General features: G+C 36.0%; 1 protein-coding gene across 3 annotated transcripts in view; it reads right to left on the bottom strand.

Annotated features, from left to right (window-relative positions):
- Positions 1-14,899, bottom strand: part of METTL25 (methyltransferase like 25) — a 45,318-nt gene extending 30,419 nt beyond the window's left edge. For all 3 annotated transcript variants that reach the window (XR_005626971.1, XR_005626972.1, XM_039704061.1), the window contains exons 1-4: positions 14,872-14,899; positions 11,931-12,095; positions 7,292-7,392; positions 991-1,623 (exon numbers count right to left, since the gene is read on the bottom strand). Coding sequence is in view for 1 of the 3 variants with exons in the window: in XM_039704061.1 (XP_039559995.1) it covers positions 991-1,623; positions 7,292-7,392; positions 11,931-12,095; positions 14,872-14,884 (912 nt within the window). In the remaining 2 variants the exon portion in view is untranslated. The remainder of the gene's footprint in view (positions 1-990; positions 1,624-7,291; positions 7,393-11,930; positions 12,096-14,871) is intronic.
- Positions 14,900-15,511: the final 612 nt, after the last annotated feature.

The raw sequence follows: 15,511 nt of genomic DNA, 5'->3' as shown, positions 1-15,511 counted from the left end.
TTTTTTTATTTCAAGAAAGGCAGTGATATAGGATTTCCTCCACCTTTAACATTTTACAAATTATACACTAAGAGGATACAAAATCCAGCTGTGAAAATGTATAGGCATATGCTTCATCAACAAACCCTGCTGCTCAGGGTGTCTTTTGCAAACAGACATGAGCTTGCCCCACATGTTCTCAGATACTCAGCTGCATTTATAGCTCAAGTTACAGGGCCATCAGCACAAACCTATGGTATTAAATCAGAGATTATTACACCCTGGAATAAAATAGCTTGGTTACTACTGAACACAGAGAAGTTTTTATCATTCCATAGAAGACTGAATGCATCTACTCAATCAATGTATGTTAGATTAGGCATAAACTAAACATACTACCACAGAGTTTCTAGACTTGTGCCACTGGCAGCTGAACTTGGGCTTGTTTGTGTAGACACAAACCCTACCAGCTAGTAAATTACTAAATTAACTTAAAGTAATTCTGCAAAGCCAAAATAAAATAATTCTTTACAAAATCTTCATATTGAGTACTATACACAATATATTCTCCTATGCCTCCCCAGTATGACTGAAAGAATAAAAATAGCTAACTTGAAAAAGTAAGAACTTTTAGGAAAATTGAATCTCCAATGCCTAATATATGCATTTACCTGGTAAATAATAAATTCAAAATAATTAGATTTTATCTATAATGACAGTTGTAAAATAACTGAATATGCTGTTAACTCTGACAGCTGATTATTATCTACCTCATAAATTCTGAAAACTGATTAAAAAATCCCAACACATATATCAAAATAGAAATACAATCTTTATCTCATAGACATACTTCTGCTACATGGTTAAAAACCATTATTGGGCCAGAATATTCATTTACACCAGAGATAGTACTCTATGTAAACTCAGCAAACATGTACATATTAAAATGGCAATATAAAGACAACAGACAATATAGTAAATAAATATAGTAAATATTTAGAGTAAAATAACCTCCAGATCTGTTATGATGTCAGTGAGTTCTGTTTCTGCAGTGATGCAAGAGGTCAATGGAAAATACAGGTTCGATTCACTTGACTTTCTTGCTTTAGTCTTGAGAGATGTCGTTTTTCTTTGTACTTTTTCCTCTTCACAGAGTTCCCCACAGTTACAATGAGATGAAGAAAAATCTTCCACAGCATCAACAGGAAGAACATTTAGAATAGCAAGAACCTCTTCAGAAAGTTTGGTCTCATGAGATTGTGTCCCAGTCACTAAATCAGCTTTAGTTTCTGTGTTGGTTTTGAGTGTAGCCGTTTCTGTGAAACCACAAGAAGGAACTAAATCTTGAATAATCACTTGGCTCTGATTTGGAAGACTACTGGCATTATTTAAGAGCTCTTTATTGATTGTTTTACAATTAGTTTCATTTTCCACTGGCTTATCATTTGCCATTTCCAAACTCTGTCTTTTGAGGCTTTCTTTTCCTCGACTCTGATATGCTCTCCAGTGTTTCTTCAATTTTCTATTTCTTTCATGAGCACCATTTGTGTTGGAGCTTGAGGAGTCAATGCCATAAACTTTGAAGTTATATTGCATGGACAAAAACGAACTCAGGTAGCCTTTCCCAGAACCTATATCAATCACCTAGATAATGGAGAAAAAATAAAGGAAAAGAAAATTGCTATATTAATGAGCAACAAGGCACATTTTAAGTGCAAAATTATTCCCTAAAAATTTAAGCATAGGTTGAGTGGGTACCTTATTAGCATCATACTTCTCAAAGCACTTAGTTCTTTTGTTTTGTTGGTCCACCTTTTGACTTTAAAACACAGAATTAAGTTTTAACTGATGTGCTCCAGAACACAGACACTGCAATGTTTATGCAATTCACATGCCCTGCTTCTTGTAAAGACTTTCGGTACATTTTTTGACACAGACCTTTCTTCTGCCAAAAAAGCCCAAAACCATAAACCACCAGCAATTCCACCTGCCCTTGCTAAACTGGGTCAGAGTTAGCAAATAAGCAGTTCACAGTATTCAGCTTTAGGCACCTAATTCCCACACTGAGGAGCCTATAACCAGTTGGTGTACAGCAAAAAGCATCTTTGGTTTCAGTGCTTAATTTAATCCCTTCAGATCTGACCTAAAGATGGATGATATTGATACTCTTTTAGGTCAGGATGCTTGTTTATTCTGCTTTCCCATTCTGTGAAAACAATCCATACAGCTTTATTTAACGTGAGGATGCTTTTCTAATAAACACAGAAGCTCATAAGCCACATGTACTTTCCACTGCCCATTCTAGAGGAAGGAGTGACAGGTACGACAGGTACCAGTTTAATTTGTGTCATAGCTGATATCATGTGCTAGTTCAGTGACTGATGTAACTCAGGAAGGAAATATCCTTACAAAGTATTAGCAGAAACAAGAGTAACCTGAGACCTTTCAGTACATAATCACAGCTTTATATAATGTATGTTTTAATATGTAATAAATACATAACACAGTATTTTACAAGAATTGGCAGAGTGAGACTTCTCAAAGGAAAGAAAATGATAATGTTCACTTCTGTCCAGTTATCTACCAAAAATAATATTGACTAGATACAATGACTTCTTTGTAGAAGTTCCTGGAAGTGATTTATTCAAGAACATCTATGTTTTGCTCTTGGTCTGTCACATGTTCATAAGAAAGCTTAAACTGATACTGCTAAACCTAAATTACAGCATACACTACATTGATGCATCTTAAATTCAACTGCATAGATTTTTACCAGATAAAAATATTTAATACAGCAATATTCTTACTTAATGAGAAAGAATGATTTATTCATTATCTTGATAAAAAAAGATTTGGACAGCCATGGAACTAGAAAGAAAAAGTCAAGCCAGTGTCACTAAGGACTATGGAAAACAGTGGAGAATACTATTAGGTACAAATTGTTTACTCAGGTAGCACATGGCATTTCATGGGTAGTCATCATGTGATATTGATGAATATTTGCAATCTAGGCAAGCTACAATCACAACAATTTTTGAAATAATTCTGTACAGGAATTAATTTAGTGAAACGGAATTTATATAACTTAAGCACACTTTTTGAAAAGTCATTTATTTGTCACATTTATCACCAATATTGTGATCTACTGAGCCATACTGAGGCCACACCTGGAGTGCTGTGCCTGGTTCTGGGCACCTCAGCACAGGAGAGACATGGAGATGCTGGAGCACGTCAAGCAGTGGGCAACAAAAGGTCACGAGGGGACTGAAGCACCTCTCTTACGAGGAAAGGCTGAGGGAGCTGGGCCTGTGCAGCCTGGAGAGAAGACAACTGACAGTATAAGTATGTCAAGGGAGGGTGTTAAGAGGAGGTTTCCAGGCTCTTCTCAGTGGTGCCAAGCAATAGGACAAGAGGCAATGGGTGGAAACAGGTGCACAAGAAGTTCCACCTGAATATTAGGGAGAACTCTACTGTGCAGGTGACTGAGCACTGGAATATTAAGATATTAAGGAATAATCTGGACACTGTCCTGTTCCATGTGCTCTAGGATGACCCTGCTTGAACATAGAGGTTGGACCAGGTAACCCACTGTGGTTCCTTGCAACCTGACCCATTTTGCGTTTCTGTAATTTAAAATAAAAGAGAAGTATTGAAGGAATAATTTTACCCACCCTTTTATTTAACAGACATTACAATAATGTAGAATATGCACACCTCCACTTCAAGTTCTGAATTTTTTCAGTAAAAAGCAGCTTTTGATTACCTAAGAGGGGGAGTGAATAGTTCCTAAGTGTGACCCCTAGTGGCTGTAGAGACCAGCTGCAGCCTGGGGAAAGTTTCTCAAGTAAATAGAAAATAGTAACACATTGTTAAATTAGCACTGGGATTTAGAAACAAAAGGAAAAGGTGACTAAAAATAGCAAGCAATGATCTTGCGCTAAACAAATAAACTGAATTAAATTATTCCCTGCTTTACCTTCCATTGATTACATAGGGAAAGGTAATATGCAATCCATAGCATATCTGTCAAGCATGAACTTTTAAAATGAAATTTCCATTATATAATATATTACAAAGGTCTTGTCCACAGTGAGTTGGGTCCTATGTTTAAACACAGTTTCTGGCACAATCAAGCATTCCAACATTTCCCAGCACCAAATCACAAATGTAATGGATGCTGAATGCAGAATTATATCATCCTTACATTATACACTCCAAGTCTTGCTGCACATGCTGCAATTTCCAAGGAAAACTTTGACCAATACATTAAATAAAACAAATGTGCACTTAAGCAAAGAGGAGTCAACACTGGCTTCTTTTCAGAGTTTAATCAACAACTTCTTTAAAAAAAAAGTTCCACTTAAGCAACAGTGCTTAAAAAATGGTCAGCAAACTACTGGAAAAAAAAGCCCTTTAGTTATTTTGCTTTAATGTTTAAATTAAAATCATAAACCTAGAAGTGATTATAGTGGTAATAAAATTTTTGCTTTTATTCTTATTTAACTATTTACTATTGTACATTATAAAATACCAACAGAGAGCAATATCCTCTACCACCCATTATACAATGTGGGTATAGAGGTGAAATGGAGGGCATTTTTCAAGCTGTCAGTGATCTGTAATATCTGAAAGAAACACCCTGAGGACATGTGCTGTTGTAAAACATGTGCTGTGTTTTCATGGCTCTAGATTTTTTAATTAAATGCTACATATATTTTGTTTGCAAGAAGGATGGTAAAAAAAATCAATAAAGAAAAACTCCTAAAAAGTTATAATTGCTACTTTTTTTAAGTTGAAAGAAAACAAAAACAAAAGGAGCTCCTTTTTAAAGACTGAGAAGGAGTTTTTCTTTTTTTTATTTTCCAAAGTAACAGGAAAGCTCTTTTCATATATATTAGGGATTTGTAACTTTGCACAAATGCTGTTATAGTGTATGACTAAAATGGAAAAAAGTTATTATAGAGCAGTCAGCATTTCATATTTAGTGATACACTGCAACAATATCTTTCATTTAATGTTATAATTTTTTTAAAAAGTAAACCAAAAATAATCCCAGATATAGAGATACTCCAAGGTACCTGGTAAAAGTATTAATCCCTGGATGAAATTGTAGCATATTGATAGATACTTAGTAAGGAGTGGATTGTGATTTTATTAGTAACCAGCTACATCAAAACTTCGGTTAAGTTATTTAGATGGCTTTACTTTTTTACTTTCTGAACAGGGTTTTTGCTTTCCTTTCATTCCTGAATCTCACAGGGACTATTTAAATCTAAATGAAAATGCTACATGAAACACCACTTTCCAGCAACTGCAGAGACCACTTACTATTGCACTGTGAGCAAACTACACCCTCCTACCGCTTTTTCAGTACATGAAAGGACTTAACAACTAATATTTGCCTGAAACAAAAGGTAAACAAGGCAAAAAACCCATGCTCATGAGAGAATACAAGACATTCACAAATGTGCTGCTGGTGTATTTCTGTCTCTACAGAGCACACCCACGTTGGGGCTGTGGAGGGCACCACGCTTGTCACTGTGGCTGGCTCTCCCAGGGCTGCTGGAGCCCGCTGCCCACGGCTGTAAGGGATCGCAGATGCTCACAAACTGATTGTGTCTCACCCAGCAATGTTTGGCCTTAATTAAAGCTCTCTGTTTACTTGACAATCCCAGTTGTAAGAACACTGCCTAAAACTTTGTCTTCATCAGCTGTTCCTCACGAAACAGATGGTCAGGACTGAGAATTTTGATCTCTGTTTCCAAGGATGCCACAAAGGCCTGACCCAAATCTAGCAAGAGTACAGCATCATTTACTTATCTAAATTAAACTCAGTCTGAGCCAAATAACCTCTAACCAAAGTTCAGCTTCAGCAATTCAGAGCTGAATCCAAGTTTTGGTGCTTTCCCTGTGATAGGAGCAACAGCAACTTGGGATGCTGCAGGTACCTTAATTTTAAACTACACTTATACATATTTACTTACAAAAAAGACTACTCAGAGAAAATACCCTCGCCATAAAATCTAGGCAAGCACCATATTAACCTTTGGTTTTAAACAAATATAGTTTGTTCTCCACAAATCTTTGTGGGAATGAATATTAACCTGAAGGAAATGTCTCCATTTAGTTACAGCCCTTTGCATGGAAAGCAAGTGCAACTCAGATGTAGAAAGGAATCAAATGTCTGTTGAGAGCCCCATGTCACCTCCAGTTTAAAGCAAGGATGAAGCTACATTGGCCAGTTACCAGCATTAGAGAGATTAAAATGAATAAACAAACTCAACTCACCTGAAAAATTTAGTCTTACCACAACACAGGCCTAAGGTATGGAACCTAACGTAAGGTTTAACACTGAAAAAGCTTACAAAAAAACACGTGTATGTAAACTGAGGAAATGGTATTGGTGCATTTTGTCTAACAAAATGTGAAACATACTACTCAAAAATGTCAAGTATTGCAGGGGTGCTTGTCTTTTGTCCACAGATACATAAATAAACCTCTACAAGGTTTTACTGAAACAGTGATCTAGTGCACTATGCAATCAGGATAACGTGTATACAAAAAAAAAGTTTTAAATTACAATCAAATTTGAGAAAGTAATCCTGCAATTTTTCACCGCCCAAAGACAAACCTAGAATCTGATGTATAAAGAGCCAGCTCAGACAGTAATTGCTTGGTGATAATGGTGTTGGGTGTCCAGGCCTCATACATGTTCTACCAAATGTATTTCACATATACTCTTACATAAATCTCTGCTTAATTTGGTCTCACTTCAAACTGAAAACATCATAACTAGATTTCCAATGTATAGATCTCAGTCCATGTTAAACAAAGGTGAATAGCATTAAATAACAGGAAATTATTTAAATCTTGCATCAGAATAAGAAGAGCTTTCAAAGCTCCTCAAGATATTCTGGCTTAGTCTCTGTGTGACATGCTTGTGTGCATGACACAAGGCAGCTCTCCTACTGACACATGTGCAAAACTGCCAGCAATATAATACTGACAAACAAGACAGTACTGGTCGAAAAAGCAGAACAGTTTTTAGCTGCTCAACACACAGAGGATGATCATAACTTTTTAAAATTACTCATGAGTGATTATGAGTCACTGAAAGGCAGTTCCTTTGGAACAATACATTTGTAAACAAAATTGTCCTTCAGTTTGGTCCCGACAGCTCTTCTTTAGCTACAGTTATGTACAGGAAAAACAAGAACAGCAGTGACAGAATATCAAAGTGATGTATTTGCACACAACAAAGAGAATAACTCAGAAGGTACCTGGTAACACAAAGTAAGAAATGCTTTCTTACCTGCTTTATCCCACAATAATTTGCTATGCTGTATACCAGCTCTGACATCACCTGCACTTCATGTGATTTCTTATTATTCATAAACTCATCTGGTTTGATACCTGTATCAGATTAGGAAAATTAATACACATTACCACAACCTGTAATAATACGGATTTGTGATCAATCAGGAAAAAAAAGCGCTAATATGTACTTCACTGTTTATATATTTTCAGGGTAGTAATTTTTAATTAAAAACTCACTAAATGATTACAAGAGTAAACTTCTGAAGTATGGATGAGTTAGCAACATTCAACACCCTGTAAAACTCAGTTTCTTTAAGATGTAGCATATTTAATACCTGACCAGATATTAGACAATGGCTACAACTATAAAACTGTACTATTTCTTCCTTTTTATTGAAAAATATTTATTTTTGTCTCATTTATCACATTTACATTTCCATGAATGAAATATAAGGGCAGGGACAATAAATAATCACGTTGTACAGCTTGTTAATACTGCAGATTTGCTGAGAGTACCAAGAGGGAGATACCTCTGCTAAAAGCTACGAGCGATCCTGGGAAAATTCAGAGGAAGATTCACTTTCCTATTCTTTATTTACCCTATGGATTGGTTACAGAAGTGTTACACCTTTATGGCAGAAAATCACTCATTTCAGTGTTGCTGGAGAATGTGTTAATGAGATGGAGTCAACCTCCACCATGGGTTAACTGCTTGTGGAGAACACCAAGCACTCACTTGCTAACCTCTGTGCCACCCAGCCAAAGCAGGAGCTCAGAAATCACTCCCCTGGGAAAAACCCACATTTCTCTTAGGGATCCAATGCTGCAGTACACTTGGATCTAGTTAAATTGATGGTAAGTCTGAGTGATGGTAGAAGAAACTGGATCATCACTGATGAGCATGCTCCTAGAAAACAGGACTTTTCTACATGACTAGGCAGATTAATATACTTTCCCATTTTCTGCTTCATGCACAGTATGTATTCATCTGTCCAGAAACTGATCATTAGGCAAAAACCATGTTCATTTCGTGATCAGATCATGCTGGGAGCAGAGCCAAGTGTGTTACTTCTTTAAAAGAGAGTGGGGAATTGAACTGAGCTCATAAGAAACCCAGCATTTTCTCTATTTTTCCCAAACCCCAAGGGATCTGTCTATTTCTTAAACATGTGGGGTTTTGATAATAAACTGTTATGACAATACTTAAAATCTAATATAGACTCCATGAACTGACAAAAGGAAAAACAGACTAAAAGACTTAATACAAATAGCAGAAACAAGTGTTTGTCATCTCATTGAAGAATTTCCTTAACTTTAAAATTGTTAAGGGCTATATAGCATCCTAAAAAGCTCTTAATTTGTAAGCATATCAGGTTACAGAAAAACAGACAGGAAAAAAAATATAAAAAGAAAAGAAGTCTCTCTTTTTGTTTATGTTTGAACATTTTTGTGTCTGGATAGGCTCATCACAAAAAGCAGCAGAATTGGAAGGAGAAGAAACAGACATTTAACTTCTCAACAGAAATAAAAGGTGTTTTTTCTCCAAAGCAACACTGTCACTTTGGACGATGACCACATACTGCACCTTTATTCTGTTCTCTATCATGAAGTCAAAAGACTGAATGGGGTAATGCTAGGTAAGTACTATGTCACAGAGTACTTAATCCAAATTAAGCATTACAAACATGGTAGAAATCCAGAACAATTACCTAACTTACAAGAGCTGAGGTTCCAGATAGAAAAGGCATAATTTGTTTATAGCTATAGATATGGTTTATTTATCACCATAGCTACAAAAGCTTCTTAAGCATTTTTTTACTTCTTTCCTTGCTTTCTGCAGGATTACACACTGTTTATATTTCAGCTCAGGGAAAACAAAACTTTTTAGAGAAAATTACGGTTTTTAAAATAAATTTTATTTTTCCTGCTTTTTATGCAAAATTCTGATAGGTTTTTATATTATTCTGAAAAACAAGCAGACATTACAAACTAATGCAAACAAAAACAGACTGTCCCGGACAACTGAAAGTTTGAATTAAAAAAAAAATAGTAGTTTGACTCAAACTGTGTAAATTCTTTCTGCTATCACAAAATTACTTTCTTGAAACAAATAATTACACATGTACATTTCCTTATTATGTACAACTGATGCAGGCAGAACAAATACTAATTTCAAGAAACATCAGAAATTTAGAGAACCATTTCCCTTTGTGATGAAAAAAAGATAGTGTGGTTTCAAATACTTTACAGAAGCAGCTTGGATATGAGTAACAGAAAGCTTCATGTTACTAGTTTTAGTTGGTAATGAAATGCTGCTTATTTCCATTGGGAATCCCTAGCATGAGTACCTGTATTCCATTTGAAGAGCTGCTTTAACTCTGTAGTGCTGTTTACAGCTACATCTTTAGTTGTGAAGCTGAGCAAATTGAGGAGAGACTGTTTTTTATATACACCTAACACAGATGTTTTTAAGATCTCCTATGGCAAGGTGCAGGGGTTTTATATCCCAGAGACATGTGGAAATTCAGATACACAGATAAAGAAGTACAAATCCATAGTCCACACCACACAACACCATCTATACAGAAGTTTCCTAGGGTGATTTCACTCCACGATCCAGAGTCAGGAACTGGACTGACCATATAGTCAAAAAAACCCTTCTGAGGAGAGTGATATTCTAGCACATGGAATTTAGAGATGAATTCATTAGTATTCACTGCATGGCATGAGTATTACCTTGGCCATAAACACACTGCAAAGGTGGAGTACTCTCAATGCAACTCTCACTTCTGGGTGGTTACAAAGCAAAGGGAACACACTTCAGACTCAGAACTCCATTCTGACTAGCTAGGTCCACAACATGCTTAAAACGTTTGTGCTTCCCAGTTATTCCCAGGAAGGACAGCAATATCTACATTAAAATTGCAAAGCAGCTGAAGAACTATGTAAGTATGTAAACTGTGGGAATAGGCTCAAAAGTCTGATTGTCTTAGAAGAAGAAAACATACTAAAAACATCTGAAACATAAATGGAATTATCCTGATGCATATTTCTCAGAATATAAGCAACACCATCATAAAGTTGCCAGTTTTCTCAGATTTACATTTCTTTCAACTTGCAAGCTTCAGCATGTCAGGGAACAAACATATCTTCTGAAATATAAAAATTAGTTCAAAATATCTAAAACAGGTCAAAGATCACAACTTTCATTTGGCAACTTGCACATTATGAATCAATAAATTGGTATTTTGCCTCTGCCAAATGATGTGCAGTAACTTCAATTAAGTTAATTTAACTGATATTTACTGCCAATTCAGCACAAAGGTTCTGAATTATAATTCTATTGTACACATTTGGAACACATTTTATTTTTCCCAAGAAGTACAACTCAGAAATACTGCAAAAATACAAACCCAGGCCCCAATTACCCAACCAAGCATCACTCCTGCCACACAGAAAACAAAATATTCAGCAATTGCCTTATTCCTGATGCTCCATTCTGCATGACAAGAAGATGAAAGAATCCTCAAAGTTTTGGCTAAGAAAGTTAATCCAGGTATGAACTCAAGTATAAGAAGTATAAGAAGAACTAGAGAAATATAGAAAATTAAGAGGAACATGGGGAATGAGATATAGTAAAAATGAAAATAGCTAAAAAGCTAGTGGGAAAGAAAAGCAGCATACAGTTGTCAAGGAAGAAAAAAGGATTTCTGATGCACTAAGGGCATAAGGAAAGAAGCCAGAAAGCAAGAGGAGTGCACTACAAATCATTAGGAGTATCTCAGCAATGGCATTCTAGTACCTGAGGAGCCTACCATGAAAAATGGCAAAATTGGAAAGAGATCACTGTAGAAAATGGGAGAGATGCACAACATTTGTATAATGGTGCTATCACTTAGGATAAGAAATGTCAGGATGCACCCCAGAGATAAAAGGCACTAGAAGGCAAAGGCAGACAGCTGCTCAGAGTGTCTCTTAAAAACTAATGAGAAATTTCAAAATATAGCGAGGCTGAGGACTCCATGAATAGTACATTTGCAGTGAAAATGACAGCAGTCCAAGTAAGGATAAATGTCAGTTTATCATCTGATTCAAAAATTATAATCAGGGTAAGATTCTCAGTGTCCAACTTGATGCCACTTTAAGACTGTTTTAATTCAATTTCTTTAACTACAGAAAATTAAATTACTCTTCTTTTATCACATATAATTGGTATTAGTTGCAAAAATGCAGAATTAATAAAATCTTTTTTTTCTAAGACATCATATATTTGCAATATTTTAGGGTGATACTTCTAAGAAAAGCATGAATAGCAACTATGATTCTTGCCACTTGGGCACAAGACAGACAAACAGAATTAACAAGGTATCTCATAGTGATGCACCCCCTTCTCTGTCCCATCCCCTTTAAAACTGAATCCCATGATGGGTCTATAGACAACAAATGCTCAAATTTTAGCAAGACAATCCATTTCATAAGCAAAGGCAATAAAGAAACTATCCAAGAATAAATGAAAATGGAAGTGAGGATCACATAGGAAAAAATCCTCAAACAACAAACTACTCTCCAAAACCAAAACTCTTTTATAGTCCTATAGTGAATAAGTAAACAGTAAAATACAAATGTAAATATACCTGTCGCTCCTTCACTGTCTCCTTTCAGTGCTTCAAGCACATCTTCTAATGGGGTGCACATTCCAAGGCTGGACAAAGAATAATACTTAGCAGCCAGGGCAAACAAATGTACATTGATAAGCTTCTCAGAGTTTTCACAAAATGCACTGGAAAAGATGTCATCATCTGCACACAAAAGAAAAGGAAAATATTATTGTAAGCGGTGCTTAACAGCTCTCTAATACTGCTGACAGAGAACTACAGGTAATAAATACTTAGTATCACATACAACTGGCCGTTTATCTTGCTTCCGTAAGTGGGAAAACTCATTATTCTTCTTCAGCTGTATTCCCCCTCCAGAACTGAGGTCAAATTTTGCTCTTAGTTGAACCAGTGTAAATGTGACAAAATCTGTTGTTTCAGCAGACCTACTTCAGTATAATTGACAAGCTAATTCAGTCAACATTATCACCTCTCTTCTGTTTACAGCCTTGCTCATTACACATGTCCCAGTCAGCCCAACCCGCCAATATATGCTGCTAGATTTTTGTAAAGGAATGCAGCTGCTTAGTATATGAAATGTTTGGATTCACAGTCACTCAATTCAGTACTTTCCAAGCTGCTTTGTGACTGATGAATACTGGGAGAATTAAATTCATTTTTATTTCCAATCAGGTGTAGGCCAAAGTTAGATTCCAATGTGTATTTTGTTAGTCATGATGAAATACTTCATTTTGATATTGCTTAGTACTGAGTTTCAAAAATGTACATCTATTTTTAAGTGAAACATATTAGTATGAATAATTTATTAATTCCAAGACTGTTTTGAATTGTCCAATTCCACACTATGTTACCAAAAACTATTTGTGAATTCTACATAGTTTGCTAAGAATTTTTATATATTTGTAATTATTTTCAATATACAATATGCAACCAGTCCAGCAATCAGACCGCTACATAAATTTGGAAAAAGTCTCCTGGTTTGTTTTTGTGTCCTAGGTAGGTTTTGAGGAAGTACATACCCAGCACAGTGGCTTTCCTGAATCTGGCATGACAATGGATACAGTTCTAATGTTCTTAATTTCCTTGCATGACCTCAATTAAAGGTCATGCATATATTACAGTCCATTGAAAACAGTCCCAAACCACGTTAATTTTCATGATATGACACTACAAAGACACAAGCACAGCAAACAAATTTTGCATCTAAGAAAGCATAAATATTGTCTAAGCTATGACTAGAATTAACATATTTTGTTGTCTGCACAGCACTTCTTACTCCTCTCTGCTACAATACCTAAAAAAAAGCCACATTGCTCCATAAACAACTTCCTTGTCTTAACAACATTTTAGTTAGCGTGGTCATGAAGGGTAAGATTGTAACAGGGTATTAGAGAGGAGAAATAAAGACTGAAGCTTTCAGGAAGAAGGGGCAACTGTGCTTTGCAATGCCTCTTCTGTAAGATTTATTACAGAAAGGTAAGCAAATAGATGTGCTTTCACTTTTTCAGCAGCTGATATAAAATATAATTACTGTTCTTACAAATCTCACTTTAATGAAATCCAGTGCAGCAATGCCCATATTCTATAACATTCCTTAACTTGGTTATTTGGTGGAAGAACATGATAGAACTAGTAGAACCTCATACAAGATCACCCTTAGTAACACTCCCACCAAACTTAAATTGTTGTCCCAGCTTGACAATTAAAAAACAGGAACCAACTGCATTAAGCATCTGAAGCCTAACTTCAAGCTACAGAAAGGCAGTTGGTGAACTTTACATTATTTATGAATATTAAAAATGTTAGATTTTTGGACACGTTTCTACTCTGGATGCCCACAAGAGGAAATCTAGCTTGTCTTTAAACCAGTCAATCTATGCATTTGCAAACAAATCTTGAGAGGAAAGAAAGATATGCCCCAAAGTTGGAATCACAGTACAAACAGCAATTTACAGTAAAATATGAAAATACTTAAACACAGATTTGTCTGTACCTGTGTCCCATTTACAGCAATGATGTGATAAACAAAATGCAATACTGCAAGTGTCAGCTTTTTCATGTATTCAAACCAGTTTCTGAACCTACAAAGGGATTTTACATTTTTCTGCAGGGTACAAGTGAAAGCAAGGGTTCCATCCTTCACATGGTCATTATAAGAAAATGACTTTGAACAAGGAAGAGTAATTTCTGTTTATGTTGGGTTTCAAGATCTTTAATGGTCATTTTCTGATCCCTAATGTTATTGAGTTGCACTAATGCATTCAGATAAGCTGTGATACTACATTCCTCTCTCTGTCTCTCCTAATTTTAATACAGGCTAGCAGTGCATTAATTTGTAAATGTAAGCAGATGTTTGCAGGTACCGTCACTGAAAAAGTCATATTCTACTACAAAGTATTTTTCATCATATAACTGGATGGACTGATACCATACAGACAAATGAGTAAGGCATGAAGCAACAAACCAATGCCCACTCCACTACAGAGCATTCTGTTAAACAGCATACCAGAATTTGAAAGTCAGAAAAAAGGGGCAATTCTTCCTTTTTAAATTTTAATTAGCAGAAACAATTTCTGCAGAAACCAAAGAAGAAATATTGTATTTTAGCCACAGCATGAAGGCTTCATACTCTTCAAAAGACGTGCTTAATTTTAGACATAAATTGTCTTTTTGTTACAGTAATTTCTCCATCAGATTCTGTAACATGCATGTTGAATGCAAATTATTAAATTATTATCTGATTTTGAATTCTACAAAACAATTCTCTGCCCTCCTGATTCTCATGCTACTCCACAGGCCATCACTTCGGTGTTTGAATCATGGACTTTCCCATAGAAACAGGTTAGATCAGAATAATTTTCCTTTACTGATTGCATCTGATAATTAGTTTTGTTCCAGCCTCTAATTACATTCAATTTTATGTCCTGCTGCTCTAAATCAGTTCTGACTCTGACATTACCTGTCAAGAGCATTAAGCCTGTCCTCGCTGCTTCCCAACACTTTTGCTGGTTGACCAGACCACTGTCTTGTTTCCATCTGGCTCTCAAAGGTAATTCATAATCCAGTGTCTTTTCCATGCACAAATAAACTCTGTGGGATCTTTCCCAAACAACTCAACCCTTCAAAAATTAGTCTTACAGTTAATATTTTGAGGTCTTCAGATCCAACAGAGACATGTTGCTAGTGATGTAGCAATTCACAGCTCTTCAATCTCTTTGAGTCCAAATCATTATCTTAGCTTGTCTTCTATGCCAAAAAGCACATGCTACTTTCTGTGGAGCCTTCTCTTACACTCCACACACTTTCCTGCCTCGAGTGCCATTTAACATAGGATTTCAGAGCTAATGCAATGTGACAGCTATCTACACTCCATATGCTTTGGCACGACACTGCCTTTTCTCAGCTAAGTGCTTTGTCAGAGATTTCACCTTGGATTTGAAAATGATCTCTGCTTGGGCTCAGTCCCCCCAAACACCACAGCTTTCAGATGCTTTATCTTCATTTCTGTGCCCTGCCTGAAGGAGCATTACTGGTACGCTTCCCTCCTACTTGGACTCCAGCACTTTCAGCAACACAGCAGCCCCGCTGGCTTCCTCTTC

This window comes from Passer montanus, unplaced genomic scaffold (assembly GCF_014805655.1).
Source record: "Passer montanus isolate IOZ18808 unplaced genomic scaffold, ASM1480565v1 scaffold17, whole genome shotgun sequence".
Taxonomy (NCBI): domain Eukaryota; kingdom Metazoa; phylum Chordata; class Aves; order Passeriformes; family Passeridae; genus Passer; species Passer montanus.
This window is presented reverse-complemented; position numbering and strand designations above follow the sequence as displayed.